Source organism: Ceratotherium simum, chromosome 33 (assembly GCF_057802395.1).
Source record: "Ceratotherium simum simum isolate JZ-2026a chromosome 33, ASM5780239v1, whole genome shotgun sequence".
NCBI lineage: Eukaryota > Metazoa > Chordata > Mammalia > Perissodactyla > Rhinocerotidae > Ceratotherium > Ceratotherium simum.
Genome location: NC_141932.1, coordinates 8,150,486 through 8,178,081, shown reverse-complemented (window position 1 = coordinate 8,178,081; position 27,596 = coordinate 8,150,486). Strand labels below are relative to the sequence as shown.

Here is a 27,596-nt window from a genome sequence, read left to right as displayed (position 1 = left end):
GATGGGAGTCATTGTAGTGGGAATTGTATTTGAGCCTGAGGGCGCTTGATTGTCTACTGCTGGCTTTTAAGATTTGGGAGTGGGGGGAAACCCTGAGAAGGAAATCCATTTGGCCTGAAACCTGATTGATCCTGGAAGCATCTTCTACTAGAGCCTTGGAACAGAGCACAGGCCAGCTGATAGCATTTTTCCTCCTTGTGACAGTTTAAGCAGAGAACCCAGCCAAGTCAACAGATTCCTGACCACCAAACTGTGGGAAAATAAAAGGGTGCTGTGTCAAGCTGCTAAGTTTGTGGTAATGCGTGACAATAATAGGAAACTAGCATATATAGAATCAAATTTAATGACAAATATTGAGATAATAAAATAAAGTAAAAGTTTCTTTTAATTACCCCAAGATCAATTCTAGATTGATCTCCAGATATAACAATTTTCATCAGTTTCAGGTATATCCCTCTTGTTATGCAATTTTAGCATCTATCTGAAATTGTATTTTAAATTGAGCACAACACACACACACATCATAAACATATTCTGCTTTTGATTTAATATTTACATATTCTGTTCTAGTTCCATATTGACAATCATTTTACAATATTATTGCAATATATTTACATAAATATTTTCCTATAGGAATAATTATCCAACAAATTGTTTTCCTTGATCATTCATCTACAAAGGCGGTGTTTTCATACCTCATTGCCTCAAATGCCACAATATATATTATAGAGTCTGTTAGAGAAGTACCTTGATGTAAATATTCTCTGTTTACACAGTTAGAGTTGAATGTCTGTTTCCCCTACTACAGGCATCATGGAATGTGGATCCTTCATCATGTTGATCTGTGCAAAGGTGGTTTATCCAGAAGGTCTGAGACCTGGGGTTACTTCACCATCATGACTGCACATTTTCACTGTGGGTGGGTCATTGCTAATGGTCTTGCAATTGGCTATAAAACATGCTATTCCAACACTGTGTCCCCATATCACCCCACCTTTCACTTTTTGGCCACTCTGTTCTTGGAAGTCTCCAACAGTGCTGTGGATTGAGGAACTGGGAAGGCTTCCTAGGGATGTGGGTGATGAGTGATGCATCTTGGACTAGAAACACTGCCCCTGCCACCAGTACAAACCTACTCAAGTGTACAGAACACCTTCTTGACTCTTTCCCTCCCGGCTCCCAGCCAGGTTCTTGGGAATCCCTCCTCACAACACCTGTCCCCCCCACAAAGTTTCCTCCTCAAATGCCTCACAGGTGTCCAAACTCCTCATGAACCGTAACCCTCCCTCTGCATACCAGGACTGGAAATTGCAGCAACAAGCTGGTCTCTCCAACAACTTGGGGCTTAAACTTCTGCCTAGGATAAGTCAGCTCCAAGACTACAGATGGGAGCTCAGAGCTCAGAACCTCCTAAGACAGAGAATCTGTAGCAGAAACCATACCTCCCACTAACCCTAATCTGTCCCCTCCATGGGTCCTTGATGACATCCCCTTACCTGTCTCTTTATCCCAGCCCAATTTATCATGCAGGCAAATACAGGGAACAAAAAGCAGCTTCCCACTGATTTCAATCAGGCACCTGCTTCATCCGCTTGCCTCCAAGAACAGCACTGAAGCCCTGGGATAAATTCTGAGAATGACTGTGCGTGGTATAAATACACAGGGGGCCAAAGGGGCCTAGTCCAGAACATAACTCGAAGGTGCCTTGCAGATTTCCTTCTTGCTCTTCTGACCTAAAGAATTGTACTCCCAGAATTCAGGTACCCCAAACATATGCACTCTGGATGTGGTCTTCTCTGGGGTCTGAGGGCACTAATAGGGCTCACTGGAGCCTAAGTGCCAGAGATTTTGGGGGGTGTGGTTACATAGGCACACAGTCCTGCACGAATGACCACAGCTACCAAAACTCCAGACTCCCAGAAGGAAATCAGGTGTTCACTATAACTCACATTGTTTGCACAAATCTCTAGACAAAATGGTGCTGCTGGTTCAAGACTCCAAGCATGCAAAATGTTCTTATCACTTAAAACATTCCAAAAACTCAATTTTCTGGAGCCAGCCAAGGGCCAGTCTTGATTCCCTACCCTTCTAGGTATGTGCATGTGCACATTTGGTGACACTGAGGCCTCCTGTGTAAACTGTTTCCTGGGAGTCTATGCCTGGCCTTAGGCATAGGCTGTCATAGAGAAAATGGTCATAGTTTTCTCACACTTACAGACAGTGTAGGATTTATACAACAGCTATACTAACAATATTGACATGAGGATACCCAGCATTTCGAGGAGCTAGTTCACCATGTAAAGATTATGCATCACTATGAAGCCACCTCACATTTCCTCTTCTTTTTGTATTAATTTCCGCCTTGGTCTACAGCTATTCGTACTTTATCATGAGCTTCTGCAGAAATAGTTTTTCCTTGACTGATGGAAAGATTGAACGTTGTGAATCTGCCCACATAGTTCCAACAAACTTTAATTGGAAAAGAAAATGCTAAATTCTTTGAAGGTTTATCAGCCACTCCCATTGGTAGGGATCAGACAACACACTGGACAGGGATTTTGAGACTTGCCTGCAATACCACATCATGAATATGGTGAAAATTTGGGATGCCAGAGGGCAGAGGTATGCCCTCTAAATCTTGACTCACTCATTATTGGACAATGGGAGGGGAGCATGTGTCCTTAACATTTCTTTATGTGCCCTTCACCCTGGTTTGGGTAATCCCCTCTGGCACTTACAGGGCAGCGAAATACAAGCATGCATCACATTCGTTCCTCCTATACCCTGTGACATAGTAACCACAAGGGGACATTGAATCCTCCCAAAGGGCCCTCCTTTCAGAATTATGGGAGCATGTTTCCCCTACTGTGACCGCTATTCAAACCATATCAGTTTAATTTGAACATTTTTCTTTTTCTTCTGTGAGAGCAGAGACAAAAGATTTGAACACTCCTGGGATTCAAAGGCTACCACAGGATGACAGTATTGTCTGTGCAGGTATATGGAGAATGTGAGGGACCAGATGGGACTAGCATGGGGGACTGACCAGCATGGAGGGGAGGTTTGACCTTTTGACTCTTCACTGAGGTCGCTGTGCTTTCTTCTCTTCATTGAACTTCCCTGCAAGCAGAGATTGACACATACTGGGCCTTCTTTCTGTCTGCCCGTGCATGCACTTATGCTAACCCGAGTCCTGGGCACTTTTAGCCTCTCCTGCACCTAATTTTCCCTCCCCCAACTTGACAGTAGAAAGTAGGCTGGTGACATACACTTTTGTATCCAAAAGAGCTATGGATAGCTCAAACTCAAAGAAAGTTTGAGTTCCCAGGTTCCAATCAATCCCAGGAAGGTTCACTTTCTTTTTTTATATACCCAATGCTAGCATGAGGGCAGAGGGAGGAAACAGAGGATGCAGAGGGAGAACAACTCAGTACTGGTAAGCAGCGCACAAGCAAGACACATTTTCTTTTAGTGTTGGCTGCTAACACCTCAAACAAATGAAGTTACAAGGTATTCTATTCTCCCAAATCTCTATATATCTCGACTCTTTTCTCCTTTTGCTAGGAAGAGAATGAATAACAAGCAATACTCTTTTAGGGGGCTTGCTTCAGTCCTAATTCTCACATGTCAGCCTCACTAAAAGGTGGGAGTGTGGAGGACCCCTCCACCCATCTTGACAAACACTTGGTGAAAAAATTTAATGCACGTCCCAGAAAGTCTTCTCTAAAAATGACCCTTAACCAGCGCAAGGAAGGATCTTTTCCTTCCAGAAAGTCCTGTCTCTCTCAGCATTCCATCATCAATGAAACTGTCAAGAAGCGAGAGGGTCTTAAATTTTACTCTATTTGGTAGCAAAGAAATTAGGTTGTCATTCCATCGATGATGGAAGAACACATGAGATTCCTGGGTCTGCAACAAAAGACAATTTTTCACGGTGCTGCTGGCAGCAAGATCTTCACGTTTGCATTTGTTTCTCTTTCCCTTCCTAAATACAGTGGGGGTGATGCAACCAGGCCCAGTAGGGTGTCGTACACACTGTATGTTTGCATCACACCTGAGGATCCACAAACTTTAGAAACCAATAATTTAAAGTGGATTACAAGCAAACCTGCCAAATTTTGCCTCAGAAAAAGGCATTATCTTTATGAATTTCATCAAATAATTAATATGTCCTTTACCTCTCATAAAGGCAATACCACTATCTTTGAAAGCTATTTTTATACAAAAATCCTTGATAGGATAGTTTGACACAGAAGCTTATAAAAGATATAGAAAACAAAAGAGATGCATGGTGAAAATATGTAACAACAGGGTTGAAGTCTCCCTTTAAATATGAGAAAAATTGATCCTCTGAACAAAAAGGCCCAGTAAAGATTCTGGACACCAGGATTTTGATTTGTGATGCCTTGAGATTGCATCTTTAAGAGGAAGGAAGAAATGGGCAGAATGACCACAAGAATTCATTGACAAGTAGGCTACAAATATGACGTGATGTTACCTGGGGAGGAAATAAGAGGTGAGAGAAAAGGAAAGAAATCAGAAGACAACGTTTTCTCTATCTATTGAAATTCATTACCCTTATGGGAAAACAATATCATTTGCTCTCCACATCACAACAAACTGATTCTGAGTGGATTTCTGATCTAAATTTTAAAGATGAATTATGTAATTTATAGAAGAAAACAAAGGAGTAATCTCTGCATTCCCAACATAGGAAAATATTTCTGACAGTGAGCGAAAAACATTAAGAGGAGAAATGACAAATTAGATTATGGTGAACTTAAGAGTTGATCTTCATCAAAAGACAAAGAGCATGCAAGAAAGGACTTTTATCCAAGCATATATAAAAAACTCCTACAAATCAACCAGAAAAAGAGACACAACGGAAAAGTGGCAAAAATATACTAAATGACACAAAAAGATTAGTCAAACTGTATTCACATATGAAGAGTATTTCAACCTCATTAGTAATGAAGAAAATACAAGTAAAACCACTACCTGGAAACAGTACACATCAACAAGAGTACTAAAATGAAAACGACAGGAAATGCCAAGTGTTGGCATGATGTAGATAAACCAAGAATTTTCTGCCCTGCTTGTGGGTGTGAAAATTGGTTAAAAAAAGAGTATTTTGGAAAATATTTACACTACGTAATAAAGCTGGAAATATGCAAATGTACAGTCAAAAAATTCCACTGCCATATATGTACTCAAGAGGTATATGTAAGTGACTCACAAAGTGAATAGAATTTACATATGAGTACTAGTTCTAGTAGGTTCAACTGAAAACCAACCATATGAACATTAGAAGAGAAATGATTAATTCTTTCACAATTAATTATGATAAATTCATAAACAACATAAGGAATGAAAAAATCAAAAACAAATAAGTGAACGCTATATTGCTCATTTGCATAGAATTAAAAACAGGCTGAAAGTTTTCTATTTTCTTAGATGTCAGAATCTCGGTTACTTATTGGAAATATTGACTGGTAGGGGGAAAAATGTGGTCTCTGGTGAATGGTACCATATTCTATTTTTTAAAAAAATCTAGGTGTTGAGTACAGAGGTATGTGCAGTTTCTGAAATTTTATTAAGTTCTGCATTTGTGACGTATGCAAGTGACATTTTTTAATGTAGATCAACAATAAAAAATTGGCAGAATTTAATAGATTATTGTTAGATTGCCATCACACTGTCTAGGAGGACATTAAATATATTACATAACTATATTCTAATTAGTTTCTCAAAGTATTCTGTGATTTCTCAGTTAAAAACAAAAAGATACTGAATGTACAAATTTCAAGTGACTGAAGTAAAAAGTGGAATTATTTAAAAAATTAATACAGAAAAGTTTAAGATAGAGAAACCAAGAGCATACAAGAGGTATAAAAAAGACCACAAGATAAGTTGGTAAATCTATTCCCCAATATAACTATTATTGTATTAAAAATGTAATGTAAAAAAAAGTAACACTAATTACTCCTGTTAAAGTCAAATGTATTTTATTATATTCAACTGTTTTTTTTTAAAGTGATAGCTAAACTATAAGGATTAAATTTACAAAAAAGAAAAAAACATTCCATGTAATTTCACCAATTGATTATCCAACCTCTAAATAAAAGGGGAAATGTAGAGTTATTTTAATTTATTGATATAGAAGTTAAATGAGAAATAATAAGAAAATAGAACAGGTGCAATGAAGAGCATGCAAAAAGTTGAAAAAGTTCATTCCCAAATACCCATTTTTACATTCACCTTAAAGACTACATCTAATAAAGTCAAATATTTTTTGGTATATTTTTTAGTATATTCAGCTGAATATTTTTCCAAGAGATACACCTGAAATATAAAGATTTATATAGAAAAATGAAAAATATATTCCATGTAAATGTAACCAACTGAACAATCAGCACAGGCAAGTGGATATATATACATATATATATTTTGGACAGAATAGACTTAAATTTTGCAAAAGCTTGCAATTATAGTAATTAGTATTATTTTTTCATTTCTGAATTGATAGTTTTACAATGTTATTATATTATTAAATATATAAATAATTTGACTTATTATATATTTATATATGTACATATATAAACACATAGATACACCGACATATGTGTAAATACATGTGCAAACACACTCACAAATATATATATATGTATATACAAACAAAAGCTTATTGTTTACTGTCTAATATGTTGTAAATATTTCTTAGTGAATCATTTGAGCTTAAAATATATGTTTCTTCATTTTTTTGGCGCAAGTTTCAATATATTTCCATTAGGTCAAACTAATTCCTTATTTTTCAAAAATTTGAAACTTTACTTCTTTGTATCTGCTTTATAATGCAAAAATGGAGAGAAATACATTAAAATCATTTATAGAATTGACTATTTTATTTGTTTGAAAATCTACAGGCTGAAAATTACACATATACAATATGGATTCATGTCTTAACCCTCCAAGTGACTATTCCCCCACTGCTTCATGATTCATGGAAGTCTCCACCATACCCTTATTTCTTCATCTTAAAGACATGTGGAATGCACCTTGGAAAATGTTTCTGCCAAAATGCCCAATTGGCATCTTTACATGAAGAAAAATCTACCTTATATTGATCCAAATATCCATGAATTCTTTTCCCAGACAGATGTAGTTCAACAGACAACACTTACTTGATGTCTTTTAAAAATCAGCAAAAACATACTTTTGTGCTCTCACTTGTCTGACTCAGTTCAATATGGCCAATTCTACTTAAAAATCTTTCAAATATCATAATCCTCCTTTGTAACATCTTATCTCAATGACTATGGTCTCTCTAAGGATGGAATATATAAAACTCATAGTTGGCACTCAGTGCGTCTAATATTTGAAACTGAATTTACCCTCCAGCTTACTTCCATGTACTTCCTTTTTCCGTGGGAGAAATTTCCTTCCTTTGGTTTCTTGAATGACAATCTCAATGACTTTCCTGTTTTATGGAACTTTTCCTAAAATTCTGTAAGTAGTAAATGTCCTGAAAATTTATTACATCAGATTGAAAGATATACTCTTAAAACCTTCTCCATAATCTCCAGATGGTTTTCAGAATGACTATTTTAACACTGCATATACTCTGAACTCCTCCAGTGCAAACATTAATAAATTTTCAGCTACATATATGTTAATTTGATAAATATATCATATTTCATTTATAATTGCTATTGGTATTGTTTATTGAGGAAGAGAAGCTCAGTCTCTCATGTTTATCACCCTCTTGTAACGTGAATATTTCATAAACGTGCTTAGACACTGAAATGGATTAATGAATAAACAATTAACAATTGTGAATAAGCATACAGTTTATATTTTTATGATAAATGAGGGAATGTTTTATTCCAATCCAAGCAAAGCAGAATCTAGATACTCTGGGGCCCTGGCTCATGAGAATGTAGGGGCTGACAGTTGGGAAACATGCAATGATTAGTGTAGAAAGTGTTGCTCAGCCACAAACTAGGATTGTTGAAAACTGGCTAACAAGTGTTGAAATAAGAGGAGAGAGTCCACAAACATACAAAGGTGCACACCAGGACAAGGATGCTTTGGGTGGCTCTGGTGTCAGGGGAGGGTCTTGGGGAAAGACTGTTCCTATGAATGTATTGGACCCTCTGCCTGTGCCTGTGCAGGAGGAAAACTATGGAGCCACTGGCCCAGATCATCAGCATCAAACAGAAACAATCATGGAATAATAACAATGGCACATAGAGTGACTCTGTGATTTTGCCAAAAAGTACTGCAAAACAGTAGCCATGATCTGATTTCTTTGTGATGTTTATGTTGTTCCTTTTGCCAGTCGTATTGAAAAGGGACCAAAATATTTAGCATCATGTTCAGGATCCAGCAGAGGATGTTGGAAGTGACCATGTACTTAGGAGCTTTTACTTTAAGCTCCGCCCACGTGGACTTCCTGGGACTGATCATGATCACTTGGAAGACACTCAAGAGGCAGGTGGTGCCAATGGACACATCCATTCCCACACTGTGAACATAGAAAACAAGTTGGCATCCAGTATCTTTGAGGAAAAGCTTCAACCCAAATGCTGCCATTGTTGAGGGGACTTCTTTGGAAAAACAACTAAGAGGTTGGCTACAGTCAGGTGCTTGAGAACCAAATCTGTGGACCTAAACCTGCATCCTGTGAAATAAAGGAAGACAAAATGGTAAACAAGAGAGAAATTCCCCAGAATTCCTACTATGATTTGTAAGAAAAACGTCATTCCTATCACCATATCTCTGGTGGCCACTCTGTCAAATCCCAGGGAGTGATATTCACCTTCTGAGCCAGAGTCCTGCGTGAGAAAATGAGGCATGAGCTCTCTGTGTCATGTCAGCTGAAATTTTACTATTCTTCACTTACATTTCTTCCCACTGAAAAATAATTATTTATACATTCTTTTCCTTTTGAAGATGTTTGTGAGAGTTGAATGTCTAACACTGAAAGATCTTTCAGAGAATATGGACCACTATATAAAAGCCATGTATGTAGTTTTCCTATATTCATCATAAATTCCTGAGAGAGTCAGAACAAGTACTTTCATTGAAAGGATAAGGAGCAAAGAGGCAGAAAAAAGTGGATTATTGGATTATTGTTGGATACCCATCATGTTGTCCAGGCGGAGGTTAAATGCATTAAATAACAATATTCTGATTAGTTTTTAAGAGCATAGTACAACTTCTAGATTAAAACTAAAGCATAATGAATATACAACCTCCAAGTAAAAGTGGTAAAATATACAATTATTTAAAAAGTAATACAGAAGAAGATAACATAGAAAAACTAAAAACATAAAACAGGTCTAATGAAGAACACAAGATACATTGGTAAATCCGATCTGAAATATATTCATTATTATATTGAACATAAATAAACTAATTGCTCCTGTTAATCTCAAACATACTTTAGCATTTTCAGTTGGACACATTTTCAAGATATATAGCTAAAATATATGGATTAAATTAGAAAAAAGTACATTCCATGTAATTTTAACCAATTAAACAAGTAACATGGTGATATATATATCAGATAAATAGACTTGGTATTAGTCTGCTAGTGTTGACATAATATATTTTATTATATAAAATACTGACTTAAGCAATAAATATTTAGCTTTTCACAGTTCTGGAGGCTGGAGTCCAAGATCAAGGTGCTGACAGGGTATCTCCTGAGGCCTCTCTCCTTGGCTTGCACACCGCTATCTCGTTTGCTATGCAGATGGCCACGTCTGTGCATGTGCACTTCTAGTGTCTGTTCTTCTTCTTATATAGACACCGGTCCTACTGGATTAGGGGTCCACTCTTCTGGCCTGATTTACTCATAATTACCTCTTCAAAAGCACTATCACCAAATACAGTCATATTGGAGATTAGGGATTCAACATACAAATTTTGAGGGTACGTAATTCAGTTCATCACATACTTTAAGCTTAAAGTAGTTTGTTATTATTGTAATTAGCATTTTTATTTCATATTTTACCTTTCCCAAAATATTGATTGATGGAAAACATACATAATTTGACAGATTTCATACATATTCACATATTCATATGTATATATATATATATATATATATATACACAAATATAGAGAGACAAACATATATACAAACACATGCAAACAGAAACACACACACACATTTCTCTCTTGCTTTGTGGTCTAATAAGTGGTTAACATTTCTAACATTCTTATGTGAACTAAAAAATTATGTGTTTCACTGTTTTGTGGCACAAGATTCAATATATATCCATTAGTTCCAATTATTTTATTTTTCCAGTTTGAATCTTTAATACACTGCATTATGTTTATAGTGTAAATACAGAGACATGTCTATTAAAATATTAATTAAAATTAAAGAAATTTCCATTTACTCCTTTGAAAATACAACATTACCACATAAAAAATGAATTCATGTCTTATACCTCTAAACACCTACTCCCTCACTGTTTCAAGATTAATGGAAGTCTCCACCATAGACTAATTGCCTCATGGGAGAAACATGAGAGTTTCTCAAATGAGAAACCTGCCTCACTATGATGCATGGAACCTGTTTCTTGCTAACATGCCCAGTTGGCCTCTTCACATAATAGAAAAAAACAACCTCCTACACTTCCCCAAATCCATTTCCATTATGCCAAACAGCATGCGTTTTTAATGGACAACACTCACTTGTGATCTTTTAACAATCGACAAACACATACTTCCTGCTCTTCTTTGTGTACTGTTGGTCAATCTGATCCTTTCACATTTTTTAATCTTCCTTCATAATATATATATGTTTTTTTGTGAAGAAGATCAGCCCTGAGCTAACATCTGATGCCAATCCTCCTCTTCTTGCTGAGGAAGGTTGGCCTTGAGTTAACATCCGTGCCCATCTTCCTCTACTCTATATGGGACGCCACCACAGCATGGCTCTACGAGGAGTGCGTCAAGTGCGCACCAGGGATCCAAACTGGTGAACCTCGGGCCGCCGCAGCAGAGCATGCACACTTAACCGCTTGCACCACTGAGCCAGCCCCCTAATCTTCCTTCATAATATATTTTAAATCCCCAAATGGTACATATGTTACATCTCTCCGTTTCTATGTAACATAGAAAACTCACGCTTGGCTCTCAATCCTGAAATGCTCCCAAACTGAATTTACTCTCCAACTACACTCCACGCTATTCAATATTGTATGGAAGAATCCTTTTTTCAGTTTCTTAATGAACATCGCATATAGTTTTTTCTATTTTATGGAGTATGTCCCACAATCACATAAATAGTTAAAGTCAGGGAAAATTAACTATATCTGATTGTAAATTACACTCTCAAAGACTTCTCCATAATCCCCCGTTTTAAGAACCACTGCTCTAACATTACATAGACTCTGAACTCTTCCACTGTAAACATTAAGAAAATTTAAATTACATAAGCATTAAGATAATAGTTATATAATATTTTACATAGAATTACTATGCATTTTATTGTTTATTTTGGAACAGAGGAATGGTGTGTCTTGTTACACTTTCCAAATGTGAATGTTTCATAAATGTGTTTAATTCTGAAGAGAAATAAAATAAATAATGAACTATTGTAAACATACATGCAACGTCCAAATTTATGACAAATTTAGGTGAATTTATATTATTTCCCCAGCAAAGCAGAGCCATGAAAATCTGGACTTGTGGCTCATCAGAATGTAAGGGCTTACAGACGGAAAACATGAAGCTATTGGTGTAGACCTATTTACCAGCCACAAACTGGGATTGTTAAATACTACCAAACTAATGTGGAAGACAGGGGAGAGAGTCCACAAACATATAAGGTGCACACCAGGACAAGGATGCTTTGGGTGGCTCTGGTCTCAGGGGAGGATCTTGGGGAAAGATTGTTCCTATGCACATACTGGGCTTGCTGCTTGTGCCTGTACAGGATGAAAACCATGGAGCCACTGACCAGATCATGATCCCCAAGCAGAAACCATCATGGAATAAAAACAACACTACGTACGGTGACTTTGTGATGTCGCCATGAGTTATGGAATAACAGTAGCCATAATTTTTATTCCTTGTGGTGTTTGTGTTGCTCCTTTTGTCAGTCATATAAATATGAACCAGAATACTTAGCATCATGTTCAGGACCCAGCAGAGGATATTGGAAGTACTCATGTACTTGGGAGCTTTTACTTTAAGATCTGCCCACCTGGAGTTCAAGGGCCTGATACTGATGCCCTAGAAGACACTCAAGAGACAGGTGGTGCCAATGGACACATTCCTGCTCATTCTGTGAACATAGAAATCAAGTTTACATTCAATATCACTGAGGAAATCTTTTAACCCCAAAGTTACCATTGCTTGGAAGACTCCTTTGGAGAGAATGACTAAGAGGTTGGCTACAGTCAAGTGTTTGAGAATCAAATCTATGGACCTCAACCTGTATTCTGTCAAGCAGCAGAAGAGATAATGGTAAAGAAGATAGAAATTCCCCAGGATTCCAATGATAGTCTGTACAAAAAAGATCATTCCTATCACCAAATCCCTGGTGGCCATTTTTTCAGTTGCCTATGGCTGATATTTCTCTTCTGAGCCAGAGATTCCTGCACAGGAACATGAGGTATGAGTTACATGAATCATATTAACTGAAGTCCAATATTGGATTATATTATATCAGCTTGCATTATTGCCTAATTAGATAAATTATTTAAACTTTTTATTTTATTAACAGGTTTCCAATAGTTGAAGGTATAACTTTTAAATGGTACTTACAAAATAAGATTCACAGCTGTGAAGGCTGTATGTGTAGTAGACATTATATTCCTCATAAGTCCATGTGACTGGCAGTACTACTATATAAATTGGAAAGATAAAGAACACTTAGTATGATAAAGGTTAATGATTTTTCTAAATTCAATTCTTTATTATGGGCAAAGTGGGGATTTGAACCTGGCTGTGGTGGTAAAAAGACAGTGCATTTAAACAGTATACTATGCTAACATGAGTACCTCCCTGCGTTCTTTTTTTTTTTTTGTGAGGAAGATCAGCCCTGAGCTAACATCCATGCCAATCCTCCTCCTTTTGCTGAGGAAGACCGGCCCGGAGCTAACATCTATTGCCAATCCTCATCCTTTTTTTCCCCTTTTATTCCCCAAGGCCCCAGTAGATAGTTGTACGTCATAGTTGCACATCCTTCTAGTTGCTGTATGTGGGATGCTGCCTCAGCACTGCTGGACAAGCGGTGCATCGGCGCGCGTCTGGATCGGAACCCCGGGCTGCCAGCAGCAGAGCGCACACACCCAACTGCTAAGCCATGGGGCCGGCCCCTCCTGCGTTCTTTATATATTATGGATGTATATTAGTCATTTTCATTTCTTGTCATTTCACTTTAGTTGGTGGTATTTTATTTTGTAATTTGGCTTGTAACAATTTTCTATATATGTGTAAAGATTAACTATATAGGCCATACCAATTGTAAATAAGGATTTAGACATTTTTTATAAAATGTAGGTGTACTAATTATACTGTAAATCTATATGAATCTGCTCAATGACAAATTTTATTTAATGAGTTCACAATTGGCTCTATATGGGGGTGGCAATAAAAACACTAACTTGCTTTAATGCTGGGAACAAAATTGCACCTACCAAGAAAACTGTCAACACTAGCTTGTGCCCTAAACTATGGCTCCTAAAAAACAGCATATGACAAATTAGTGTACAGCAGTAATTAAATGTTACTGAAACTAATCTGTTTATTAATATCAGACTTAGAAGTATTAGCAATAAGGCAAGATTTTTGAACTATATTAAAATATAGGACACATTTACAAAATAGAATATCTAGGATAAGAATCATGATCATTATATAATTTGAAATTGATGAAAATGATTTGTGAATATTTTGAAACCAGAGAATATAATACAAGATACATTTGTATCTGATAGCTTCTATCTGAAACCTATTCTTTTACATTACTGTTTCCTAAAATGCTGCTTCCCTAACTTGAAGATGTAAAATAATCTCATCCAAATCACAGACTTTGGATGTTTTCAGTAGGAGACAATTACTCTTTCCATTAAGCACTTCCTACACCCAGAATTAGAGAAAATATTTCAATTGCATCAACTGCCTTTTAGAGACACTGTTTCTGCACAGGATTAAATGATTCATGTAGTTTCATCCTCCTCTTTATTACAAGCATGGAGGTGTTGTAGGCACGTCTCTAGTAACCTTGAAAATGTAGACTATGGTTCCTGGAAGGTAGGTTGAACAGCAGTTTGATTTTGGAACTGCAATCCTTAAACATTTAAATAGCAGGCTTTCTTACCACTTGGTTTAAACACCAACAGTAAATATCATTGTGGATTAATCTCAATTACATTAGCAGCCATTCAGGACGGGTGTAAGATATGAAATCCTCATCTCTCTTTTCTAGCTCAGCTTAAGCCTCAGAAATTATTCTTTCTTCTTTTGTGTCTTTGGCACTGGACCAGGTTCAAACACAGAAGAATCACATTTCCCGTATGATCATTTACCCAGACTCCTGATACCACTCCTTCCTTGTAGACTCTGCCTCTCAAACTGAAATAAATAATATTCAGCTGACTCCTTCTGGCTTCCAGGATGGGGTTAGCATGACACCCACACAGCCAGTATTGTGTGGCAGCAAGGTAGCCACACCACTAGATATGGGTTTTGTGATTCTGTGACCTCCCCTCCCCATCAGAACTGCAATTCTCTTTTCACATGTAGACACACTGAAAACACAGGCTTGGGGATCTGGGACTATTTGTGAAAAAACTTTTTCCCAAACTATTTAGTAATTTTCTAATTACCAAAAAATAATCAAAAGTTTGCAGTTATCATCTCAAGGAGACAATTACAGTATTTGGGAAAAACTCTTTTCCTTGATTCTTGGAAGCAGACAGGGACTCACAGGGAGGCAGCAGGAAATACTGAGGTCTGACACATGAGGGACTGGCAGCGAAGCTCATGGGTCTCACTGGATTTTCTGCTCTCCTGAGAAATATTTCTACCCAAAAGTGCGTTGTTTCCTCATCTTCAGACCACTGAGAGGCACCATCATTTAAGAAACGAACAGAGAAATTTAGCCAGAGCACTTGAGAAGGTTTGTCAAAAGGATACAAGTAAAAGCAAGAATATGATGACGATAATTGACAATCTGAAACCACTGGACTTTTTCCACAACTCAGTGCCAATTAACTTGAAAGTATAGGTGATATGACAATTTTCTAACAAAACACAATTTATGCATCTCGACATTTCCCCCCACCTCCAGTGGGGGTAGGAAGTCTAAACAGAAAAATACCCTTGATAAATAGAAATGTAAAATTATCTCTCTCTAAAAAAAGCATCCTGATCAGATGGTTAATAGGCAGTTTCTACCAAGCCTTTAACTGTCAGATAAGCCAAAGTTGTTTCCTCGATGCAAGAGCATTGAATAGTTACTAGGAATCTCTAAACTTACTTTTTCCTAAATATTTACTAACGAGCCTTGTTTGCTTTTGTAATTAATTAAGAAATATAAGATATGGGTTCAAATTAATCCTTCAGGTTGTCCAAACAACAAATCCAATGTTTGATCCAAGTCCACTATCCATATCCCTCAGTTTCCAAATTAGAGGCTACTTGGAGCCATAGTGGTCAACAACCGTTATTTACGACCCATATGCACAATTTACACTCAGAAGTAAATCCACATGCATGTCTACACACTTAAATACACAGTCACATACACTCATGTACTGAAACATATGCACACTTGCGTAAACAGTCCACAACAAACACATTGATGCTCACTAAGACACAGACTAACACAGCCCACTCACATTCATGAAGTCACCCTCACTCCATCAGCATTTGTGTGTCCATCATGATAAGGTGTTCACAGGTGGAAGAACAGAGGTATCTCCAGACCTCTGTTTGCCTGAAACTGGGGACACGTTTCACCTTTTAACTTTCCTTCCTTCTCTGCGACAACCTACAAACATGCAACATTTGCTATGTGCAACATTTGAAAGATTTTCTGATAATTGCCACTTAGGGAAAAGTGCTTAGTGGCAAAGTGGGAGTGGTGGAGAATGACAGTGTGTAGGTATGCGACAGAGTGGGGCAGGTGCTTGGCAGATTTCTGTCTTGTGTTTTAGATATAACACAGTTGTGTGCCCAGAGCTCAGCTCTCCCAAGAATCTTCACCCCAAACGTGGTTCCTCTGCCTGTTTTGCGTCTGTTGGCTTTGAAAGAGCATCTCCAGGCCAGGTTCCCTCTAAAATAACCTTTAGGTTAGGAATTTGCCTCACCCTGTCTCTACCCCACTTCCAGGTCCTCCCATCTCAGAAGAGCTCAGAGGAGAGCAGTCAGAGCTGCTCCTCCTCCTGTGTGTACCTGGCTGGTGTTCACTATTTCCTCACGCTCAGACACAAAAAAAGCCGAGCAAAGGACTCAAAATTTGTTGAGAGAATTTCTGTTTTGGATTAGAACCTGTGTTACCTGAATACCTTTCAGCACCTGATCTTTTATTTGTGGAGGCCCATTGTTAGTTCCATATGTTAAAAACAATGAAAATACATGAACACGTGTAGATAAACCATCAAAAATCCCTCGGAACCACTACTTCATCCCATCATCAACCTCCCTCCGTTCCATCTATATTTAACTATCATGGCACACACTCAGGAAGGCAAGACACCTTATCTATATCCTCCTGCATCTTCCAGTATCCAATAATTCATGTGAATTAGTCCTGGGCCTCACCAGGACTAACTCACATGATACATGTGAGATTCCAAGCACAGAGCCCTACTCTCAGTGCACTTTAACTAAAAGATGTGTGAGCACATAGTAGGTGCTCAATAAGAATCACTTTAATGGGGAAATTCATGTTGTTTCCCAAACAAAGTTAGACTCAGAAAGTACTGCTTTCTGTAGTAACTTGCCATCTTCCAAAAGGCAGACAAGAATTGGTCTTTCCAGGAAGTGATGGGTGGTCTTCACTGGGAACCGTCAGTTTTTGTGTTGAGATATAATGGTTGGGCGTAAATGGCTCAGGAGGGCTGGGCTTGTTCTCTCTAGCTTAGTGCCACTGAAAGTCGGTCCAGAGGCAGCAGTATCAGCACCACCAGCGACATGGTGAAAAATACAATTTCATGACCCCCAACCAGATCTGCTGAATCATGTCTGAGTGTGGGCGCCCAAAGAGAATTCTCAGGTCATTTATACACACATTAAAGTTTGAGAATCAATGGGTAGCTAAGTGATTCTTAATTCTGGCTTGCTCCTCAGATTAGTAGGCTAGTTCTTGAGAAATAACACCATATGTGGCCCTCTTCCAGAGAGTCTATCAATTGGTCTGGGGTGTGGCCGAAATGTTATTTCAGTAAATGTTGTTAAGTAAGGTGCCCTGAGTAATTCTAATGGGAGGCCAGGGTTAAGCACTGAGACTCCTGGACGTATTTCTGAGGTCTCAGTCCAGGCTGTTGTCCATGGGGAGGTAAAGGGACCTGCTCTGTGTGGGCTTTTAAGGGGCAGGTCAGTCCATCCCACAACCCCATTGCTATAGCAAAATTGGTTGGCATCTCTGGGAGGCAACTCAAGATACTGGGGAAGAAATTAATTGCTACCCACAACATGAAAAATACAGGGAATAAATAAACAAAAAGGCACTTCAAAAAGAGGTTCTTCAAAGTCTATTAAACATGTGGAAAGATCTTCAACTTCCCTAGTAATCAAGGAACTGCAAATAAAATAATTCCCTAGAATCATCACAAACCAATGAAAAGAATAAAATGAAAATGCAGAAATTACCAGGTATGGGCAGAATGCGGATAAATCAGGAATCGCATACAGCACTAGTGGGTGTGAAAATTGGGGAGAAAAAAACCTTTTGGGAAACCTTTCACGGTATCTGATAGTGCTCAACAGATGGAAACCTATGGCCCAACAGTTACACTGCTATTTATATACCAAACGGAAATTTGTTCATGTGACAAAAAGTTCTGGCATTTATATACTAGCACTATTCTTAATAGCCCCAAACTAAAAATCACTCACATGAACATCAACAGTGGAATAATGAAATTAATTGTTCAATATTCACATAATGGACTTTTATACAGCAATTTTAATGAATAATCCAGAATAACATGCAAAAATATTGAAAATTCACAAACATAAAGAATGAAAAAAACCAAGGACAAATAAGTGCATGCTGTATTATTTCATTAATATAAAATTTAAAGAAAACTTGCTAAAAGATATCTATGATCTAACTTGTCATACTATATTGGTTACTATTTGAGGTTGTGACTGGAAGAAGGCAAAAAAGGTGGCTTCCAAGGATGCTAACAAAATTCTGTTTATTGATCTAGGTGTCGTGTACACAAATGTGTTCTTTTTGTGACATTTCTTTGAGCTGTGTATGACCTGTGCATGTGACATTAATTTTTTTTGTACAGATCAACAATAAAAGATAATTAGGAGAAAATTGATCTACTAACTGATGTTGGATGCCGTGACATTGTGCAGGTAGAGCTAAATGTATTAAATTACTACATCATGATTAGTTTTTAAAAATATGCTGTAATTTAACAACTATGAAATACTGTATATATAACTTCCAAGGCAAAATGTGGTATTGTTTAAAAATTACTGCAGAAGAATTCAAGATAAAAAAGACTGAGAACATACAAGAGGTGTAACGAAGAGCACAGTATAAATCAGTAAATCCAACCCAAAATATATTCATTATGTTATTAAACATGTATAGACTATTCTTGTTAAAGTGAAACATATTTTACTGTATGCAACTGGATACTTTTTCTAGAAATACAGTTAAAAAATAAGAAGTTAAGTAGACAAAAGAAAAAATATTCTATGTGGTTTTGGCAATAATTACATAGCCTTTAAAGCAAAGGGGCAAATTATAGAGATACTTAAAAGATTGATACAGAGGAAGTTAAGGTAGAAGGGATGAAAAAATACGATGGGTGTAACGAAGAGCATATAACAAGTGATGAATCCAATCCCAAATATATCCATTTTCATATTAACCACAAAAGACTGATTACAATTAAGAAAGTCAAACATTTTAAACTATATGCAATTGATTTTACTTTTCAAACATATAGGTAAAATATAAAAGTTAAAATAAAAAAATCAAAAATACATTCCAAGTAAGTTTAAACAATTACACAACTAGCATGGTGATATCAGATAAAATAGTTTATAAAGTTAAATCGTACTTTTATAATTGTAATGAGTATTATATTTTTATGGTTTCCAATATTATTGATTGATGTAAAACATAATTTGACCTGTTTTATATAAATACATGTGTGCATATAAATGTACACATATATACATAGACATACACACATATACAAATATATACATATATAAGTGTATATATATATGTACACATTTTGCCTTATGATCTAATAGTTGGCAAATATTTCTATATGTTTCATGTGAGCCTAAAATATATTTCCTTATTTTCACAGCTGATGCTCCAATATATATCCACTAGGTCAAAATAATTTTTCTGTTTTTCAAATTTTAAATTCTTAATACCGTTTATCAGTTTTATAGTGTATACAAAGAGAGAGCTATATTAAAATACTTCCTTAAATTGAGGAAATATTCATGTTCCTCCCTTGAAACCTCACTCCAATAACTCCAAATAAACAAACTGGATTCATGACTTACCCTTTGAAACAGCTGTTCTCCCACTGCTCAAGTTTAATGGAAGCCTCCACACTAAACTTCTCTCCTCACCTGAGAGAACTGTGAGTGCATTATAGAGCCTGTTTCTAACCATTATGCCCAACTGGCATTTTCACGTAAATGTATCTTCCACAGATCCCCAAACCCATGCATTTTAATCTAACACAGCATGTTTTTTTTTTTTTTTTTTTTTTTTTTGTGAGGAGATCAGCCCTGTGCTAACATCCGCCAATCCTCCTCTTTTTTTGCTGAGGAAGACGGCCCTGGGCTAACATCTGTGCCCATCTTCCTCCACTTTATATGGGATGCCGCCACAGCATGGCTTGCCAAACAGTGCGTCGGTGCGCACCCAGGATCCGAACCAGCGAACCCCGGGCCGCCGCAGCGGAGCGCGCGCACTTAACCGCTTGCGCCACCGGGCCGGCCCCAGCATGTATTTTTTAATAGTCAATACTCACTTGATATTTTTTAAAATTCAGCAAAAACTACTTTTATGTTCTCCTTTGTCCCATACCACGTAAATCTGGCCCTTTCTACGTGAAAATGTTTTGGAGAAATCTCCCTTCACAACATCCAATTTCAAATGAGTAATGTCTCTCTTATAAGGCAACTTACAAAACTCATAGTTGGCCTTTGCTGCCTCTATACTCTGAAAATGAATTTACTCTCCAGCTTAGCTCCAGACTATTCATTAATATGTGGGAGCTTGTGTTGTCTTAAGTATTTCGCATGACCACCTCAAATGGTGTTCCTGTTTTATAGAACTTTTCCTACAATCCCACAAGTAGTTAATATCTGGGAAATTTCATTACATCGGATTGAAAGTTACATGCTCACTAACTTTTCAATAATCTCTAGACATTTCAGGATTTACTATTTTAATACTGCATAGACTCTGAACTCCTTTACTACAAATATTATTAAATTTCTATTACATAATTATTAATATGATAATTATATAATATTTCATTTATAATTGCATTTAGTTTATTGTTTATTTCGCAGCAGAAGCTCAGTCTCTCTTTTTTACCACTCTCTTCTAACATGACTGTCCCAGAAATGTGCTTATACTGGAAGAGGATTAAAGAATAAACAACCAAACATTTTGAATATACATTACTTTTATATATTCATGATTTAAATTTTAATTTTTAAATTTAGGAAATTTTGTATTCTTTATTCAAGCAAAGCAAAGCCTGGACACTCTGGAGTCATGACTCATGAGAATGTAGGGACTGACAGTGGGGAAACATGCAGCAAGTAGCGTAGAGGTGTTCACTAGCCACAAACTGAACTCATAAACAGCTGAACAAGTGTGAAAAATAGAGGAGAGGGTGCTCAAAGATACAAAGGTGCACACCAGGACAAGGATGCTTTGGGTTGCTGTGGACTCAGGAGAGGTTCTGGAGGAAATGTTGGTCTTATGAATACGTTGGACCCGTTGCCTGTGCCTGTACAGGATGAAAACCATGGAGCTGCTGGCCCAAAGCATGAGCCCCAAACACAAAACATCATGGAATAATAACAATGGTACATAGAGAAAGTATGTGATTTTGTCATAAATGACAACATAACAGTATCCATAATCTTTCTTCTTTGTGCTATTTTTGTTGCTCCATTTGTCAGTCACATACACTGGAACCATAATATCAAGCATCATGGTCAGGATCCAGCAGAGGATGTTGGAGGTGCCTATGTGCTTGGTAACTTTCTTTTTAAGTTCTGCCCACTTGGAGATCCAGGGACTGATTATGATGGCCTGGAAGACACTCAAGAGGCAGGTGGTTCCAATAGACACATCCCTGCCCACTCTGTGAAGATAGAAAATAAATTTGCATCCAAAATCATTGAGGAAATCTTTTAACCCCAAAGCTGCCATTGTCTGGGGAACTCCTCTAGAGAGAATGACTAAGGAGTTAGCTACAATCAGATGCTTGAGAATCAAATCTGTGGACCTCAATCTGCATCCTTTGTAATAAAGGAAGAGATAATGGTGAAGAAGACAGAAATTCCCCAGAAATCCAACGATCGTCTGTAATAAAAAGATCGTTCCTAATGCCAAATCCTCAGAGGCCATGGTGTCATTTCCCAGTGATGATATTCTTCTGAGCCATAGATTCCTGCATGGAAACATAGGAAATGAGCTACATGTATCAAGTCAACTGAGATTCAGTATTCTCCACTTACGTTAGTTCTCAGTTAGAAATAATTGCTTAATGTTTATTTTCTATTTACATGTTTCCAAGACTTTATGTGTCACCTTTGAAGAGCTCTCTCAAAATACAAATCATTGCTATGGAGGCCATAAATACAGTAAATCCTGGATTCCGCATAACTCCATGAGACACGCAGGACTAATATTTTCATTCAAAAAATAAGAAGCTCTTAGGCAGGTAAAGTTTTATCGGCAAAGTGTGGACCTGATCTGGAGTAACTGGTAAAAAGACAGTGCACTTATGCATTATGCTATTCTAACATGAGTAGTTAACCATGACCTTCAAAGAAGGCTGATGTATAGTTATTATTTATAATTATTCATACCTTATCATTCTATTTTATATTGGTGGTATTTTATCTTATAATTTGTTTGTAGCCAGTTTCAATTTACAGTTAATTATATAGGCCAATAAAAATTATGTATACAGATTTAGATTTATTAATAAAATATAGATGCACGGATTATAGTATAATTCTGTACGAATCTGCATTATGACAAATTATATTTCAATAATGCACATTGGCTCTGTATTGAGATGGCAACAAAAACAAAGATTTTCTTTTATGCTAGGAACCAAGGGACACCTATCAGAGGGATCACTGAACACTGTGCAGGGGAGGAAGAAATATTCCTCTACTTTCTAGGTTCTTCTGGTTTGTCTAAGAATCAAATTGACATGAGATAGATTAACAGGAGAGAATCAAGCAAACTTTAATAGCCTGTATACATGGAAGAAACCCTGGAAAACTGAGTAACTGGCCAAAATGACTGAAGCCACCACCTTAAATACCATCTTTAACTAAAGACAAAGGTGGATGATGCAGGTAGTGGTCTGGAATTCAAAGGGGAGGAAGGCAATTCTCATGCAGATGGAAAAGCAAATGTTTGTAGACAAATGTTTGCCATGCCGTTCAAAGACAGTGAGACATGGAAAGGAATTTAATTAAGTGGGCCTTGCTAGGTTTCTCCCTCTCTACCACACCTAGTTCATATTATACTATAGTTATCTATGGTGTTATCTCATTCCTGAAACATGCCTTCTATCTTAAATTCTTTTAGGCCTTTAGGGGAAATTCGAAGTTTGTCCCGGAGTCTTTTACTCTTAAAAATAGTCAGGCCAAAGAGACATATTTTGGGGTGGCATATTCTGATCCCCTACATTCCCACCTTTGAAATTTCAGGAAGTTTCACATTCCAGAAGCTGAATTGGTATATTCTTCCATCTCGTTGAACAAGTCCCTTAGTACTGATAATAGGTTAATCCAGTTAAACTCATTTCAGGATATGGTGATGCAAGTGGGCTTCCAAATTAGGCTTATATTGTGTAAGAAAGCAATCGGGTGTTTAATAAGAAGCATTTCTATGGAAACAAAAAGAAAAACAAGGTTACTTGTTGGAGCAAATTATAAACCAGTTTCTGAGCCCAGAGAACAACAGTCAGGAAGATTCCTGGATGTTAGGGTTGAAACGTTTTTTGCAGTTTGAAATGTCTCTAATAATGTCATTATGTGTTCAGGTAAATGTTTTTGAGTGGCTTACACAGCAACAGGCATGAAGATTATCTAAACATGGGCTATTGTGGTGATCTCTCTTAAGTTTATATCAAGCTGTCCAGCTTCAGTTTGCAGGGTTTCTGGAAAAAGGGTGGTTTCAGTTCTCAATAATCTCAAATCAAAAGTGGGGGAAAAATTGGAAGCATTAGTTTGAAGAGCTGTAACCAGGTATTTGAGGAAACTAAAAGAATTTAGGATCCAGTCCAGTTTACATGTAGAAAACAAAAACCTCAAAGACAATTAACATAAATAGAACCAAATATCCATGAGTGTGTATTATACTTTCCAGTGAAACATAATTTTTCACTCTAAAATCATACTCATTTTTACCAAAAATAGCCAAATAAGAACTAATTGGCTTGTAAAATAAGTCTACTTCAATAAACTTGGCCCAATTATTTATATAAGTACAGCAAGAATAGTCATTGATCATATTGGGTGGTTTAAATTTGCTTTGCTGTAAGTTTTCATAGGAAATATAAGATCGAACTTTTAAAGGCCTCTTGAGGCTAGGAAAGCTAAGCCAAGGAATTGTTGTCAGACTCCACCTACAGTACCTACATATTTGTGTGAATTCCCCTCTTTTTCAGGTCCCCAATATATCTTGAGGTTCTGGCACTTACCAGGAAGTGACCTTCTTTTCCCACCTGGTAAGTCTTCTGGGAATTCTATAATCAAGGTGCCAGGCCAATATTTCCAAGGGACTTTATTTGTTCCATAAAGCTGTCCGGTGTTATCTGAGTTTATGCATGTCTTTCTCAAATATGACATTCCAGTCAAAACCTTGGTAATATAACAAATGTTTCCAATTGTGCCCTCTTGTAACTAGAATAGATTCTTATTGAACTTATGTAGATAACTATATTGCCATGAAAATAAAAATACTCAAACATCAAGAGTTTCCAAACTCTGGAGGAATTAGGTAGGGAGAAAATATAAATGTTTCAATTCTGCTTGCAAAGGTATAATTTACCAAATTGCTATAAGTCATAGTTAGCTTAAGAGAAAAGAGAACAAGGATTCCTTAAATTGGGAAAAACAAAACATTAAAAAAATCATCAATATTTCAAACAAAAAGTCATAAAAATTATAATCATCCTCATCAGTTCTTTCAGGTTCATGTAATCAATTTTTGATCTTGATCCTTTGTTAGCAGTTGTATGAAGCCACCAGTTTCTCCAATTGAGTTCTATAATTGCTTACCAAGTTCATTTTTGTGATCTGAAAGTTTATCAGAATCCTGTATTCTAGATTAAGTATCAGAATTTTTTCCATGAATTACTCTGAAGATGAAACATATTGGCAAAAGCATCAAAGTAAAATACTAATGTCTGTAAATTATAAAAGACTTAAAACATGGTTCATTATAATACAATTGACAAAAAACTTTGGTTGTTTCTGTGACATATAACATTTTAATATAATAATTAGAATTATGACTATCTAGGACAGATCAGAATTTTAGAAATGTTATATAATTTTTGAAGCATTTATATTAACATCACTCACCCATGCAATATAACATAAAAAGATTTATCATCATTTATTTGACAATGCTTCTCATGCAATTTTATGTACTAAATAAGCCTAATTAGTTTAATATCTCCCTCTTTATAGGAAGAGAAAACAAATTCTTTGAGAAGTCTCTTGGCACCCTCTGGAAATTCTTAACTTTATTTTTGGGTCAAAAGTAAAACTTTATTAAAGATTTGAGTTTTTGGAAAGCTTGTCAAAAATATCAAAATGATCATAGGTCACTGTGAAACAATGCTTAGTTATCCATTTAATCGATGTGACAACATTGTTAAATGCAAGTATAGAGAGTTAAACAGTTAAAACAAAAACATAGTTATCTTAAAAGAGAGACCTCAGCTTTTTGAACATAGAAAATTATTATGACAAAACGTTGAATTTCAGCCCTTTGAGCAGGCTTACTTGAAGATAAAGAAAACCTTTCATAATCTCCTTATCCAGAGCAGACTAAAAGTCCAACAAAAACTCATCCTTTTAAGAAAGAGAAAACCAAAATCAGACTTTGTACCAGCTTATTTTTGATAGTAAAACTCATTTAATTAATTAAATTCATTTCAATATTAGCCAAATTGACTATACATAAAATAATTTTCTGAGGGTTCCTCTTCCATAAACCTTGTATAACTCTTTTTTGCATTCAGAATTTGTCCCATGTCTTCCCTCCTTCTTAGCCTTGCTTTAAGACAAAAAATATATTTTTTCCCATAACCAGTTTTACTTTAGGACAAATGTATCTTTTTAACAAAACAAACAAAAATATCTCCATTTCCTATACCTTTTTATTTTTGCTGAAAACATACATTTTACTTTCCTTGAATACAAAGATGTTTCCCTTATTAACTTTAATAGCTTTAATCATGTATATTAATTAGAATTCTTACCCCTTATGAACCCTACTTTTTAGTGAAAACTAAGAAATAAATGATTATGAACTGTCTTTTACATTAGCATTCTGTGGCTTGGCAAATTTATAAGTAATCTTTATAATTTTTAGAAACATGTTACTTCACAGTACAATCTTTTAGTAAAGGGCAAGACGTTTATTAATAGACCCAAACATTTTTTAGTTTCTCTGCAATAACAAGACAAGAGTAAGTAAACTTAGTCTTCTTTAGCAATTAATGTTTCAGTATTTTATATTATTTGAAAATGTATCTAGTCAACAAATTTTCTATAATTTAGTTTACTTAGGAAAACTTTAAAGTTTCAGGTGTGGAATAAGGTGAAATCAAAAAGACCCCGAGCACAAGATGGACTCTGTGTGGCTAACTGGGACATAAAACCAAGATCAAGTCAAGCAGCCATGATGCGACTGGGAGGCAGTCACATACTATAGTTTCAAAAAAGCCCAAAATGCACACTTAAGCTTTCACTCTGCCAAAAGTCCTGATTTTACAAAGGCCCATAATAGCCTCCTGAACCTAACCAATAAAACTGTGAGCTAAGTCAACCAATCAGGACTAGCCAGGATTTCATCCCTCATTTTCATAAATGGACCTGGGTGGGAACATTTTTTAAAAAGACAAAAATGTGGGTTATATCCCATTTGTGGTCAGATATGGCTGGACAGAAATGTGGGTTGCATTCTATTTGTGGCTAGGGTCCTGCTAAACTGCCACCAGCCTTGGGGGAATTACATTGGCATTTAGAAGGAATATTCCAATTATATAATATCATTTAAAAAGTGCACTTAAAAGAAAAAGCCTCAAAATTCCAAAATAGACTTATTGAAAGTTTTGTTGCAAAAAAGGTGATGAAAAATTAATATATGAGGTACCTAAAAAATGACTATACAGCATTCTGTTAAGTTAATGGCTTTACATACACCCTCATATCTACTTTCAAAGGAAGGCCGCAGTGTGGGCTCCTTCCAGAATTAACTAGACTCTGAGAGATTTTCTGATAAACTGCTACCTTATTGCTTAAAGAGTAAAGGAGAAACTAAAATTAAATAATTGATATAGTTGTTTAATACTGTCAGAAATATTTACTGTTTGTCCCAGCTGAGACTTGAAAAGATATTTGAAAGGATTTAGTAACTTATGATCAGAAATTTGGCCAAACTGGAACCTGACATTTGGAGCTGATAGGAATTTTCTTTTATAGACCTTCTTCTTGAAGTTAAAATAAAACTATGTACCCAGAAGGAAAGAAGCAAATTAGGGCTTATGTAGATGGACAAATAGACCAACCTATAATGTTATTTAAATTACAACCCAATTTCTGAGGAATTGAGAGCAACTGTCCTTATCTTGTAAATTTTGCAAAACTGGAAATGCAGGTGTAGAGGCAGTTCAGATTCCACCCATTCCCTTTCACCAATCCCAGATTCCTCCCCTATTTATCTCAAAATGCTTGTAACCTCTCCAGGAACTGTTATCTGATCTATCATCAATTTCTAAAGGAAAAAAAAAGGAAAAAATAAAAATAGGTATAGCAGCACCTTTGTCCAAAATCTAGCACCGTAAATGTCTTTGCCACAAATATTACTAGAAATAAGCTTAGCCATCTGAGCAGATAACATTAATTTATTC

The 27,596-nt window shown here is 36.3% G+C and overlaps 1 protein-coding gene and 2 pseudogenes across 1 annotated transcript; all 3 read right to left on the bottom strand.

The window, feature by feature from the left end:
• Nucleotides 1-7,822: 7,822 nt before the first annotated feature.
• LOC147912773 (vomeronasal type-1 receptor 4-like) lies at nucleotides 7,823-8,783 on the bottom strand (annotated as a pseudogene).
• Nucleotides 8,784-11,660: 2,877 nt separating this feature from the next.
• LOC147912772 (vomeronasal type-1 receptor 3-like) lies at nucleotides 11,661-12,570 on the bottom strand (annotated as a pseudogene).
• Nucleotides 12,571-20,938: 8,368 nt separating this feature from the next.
• Nucleotides 20,939-21,835, bottom strand: LOC106803296 (vomeronasal type-1 receptor 4-like). Its single transcript, XM_014794319.1, has one exon. It carries the CDS (start codon nucleotides 21,833-21,835, stop codon nucleotides 20,939-20,941), a length of 897 nt encoding a protein of 298 aa, XP_014649805.1.
• Between the last annotated feature and the right edge of the window lie 5,761 nt (nucleotides 21,836-27,596).

Bases quoted from the DNA above. Each gene is read 5' to 3' on its own strand.
- LOC106803296 (XM_014794319.1), bottom strand. From the start codon at position 21,835: ATGGCCTCTGAGGATTTGGCATTAGGAACGATCTTTTTATTACAGACG.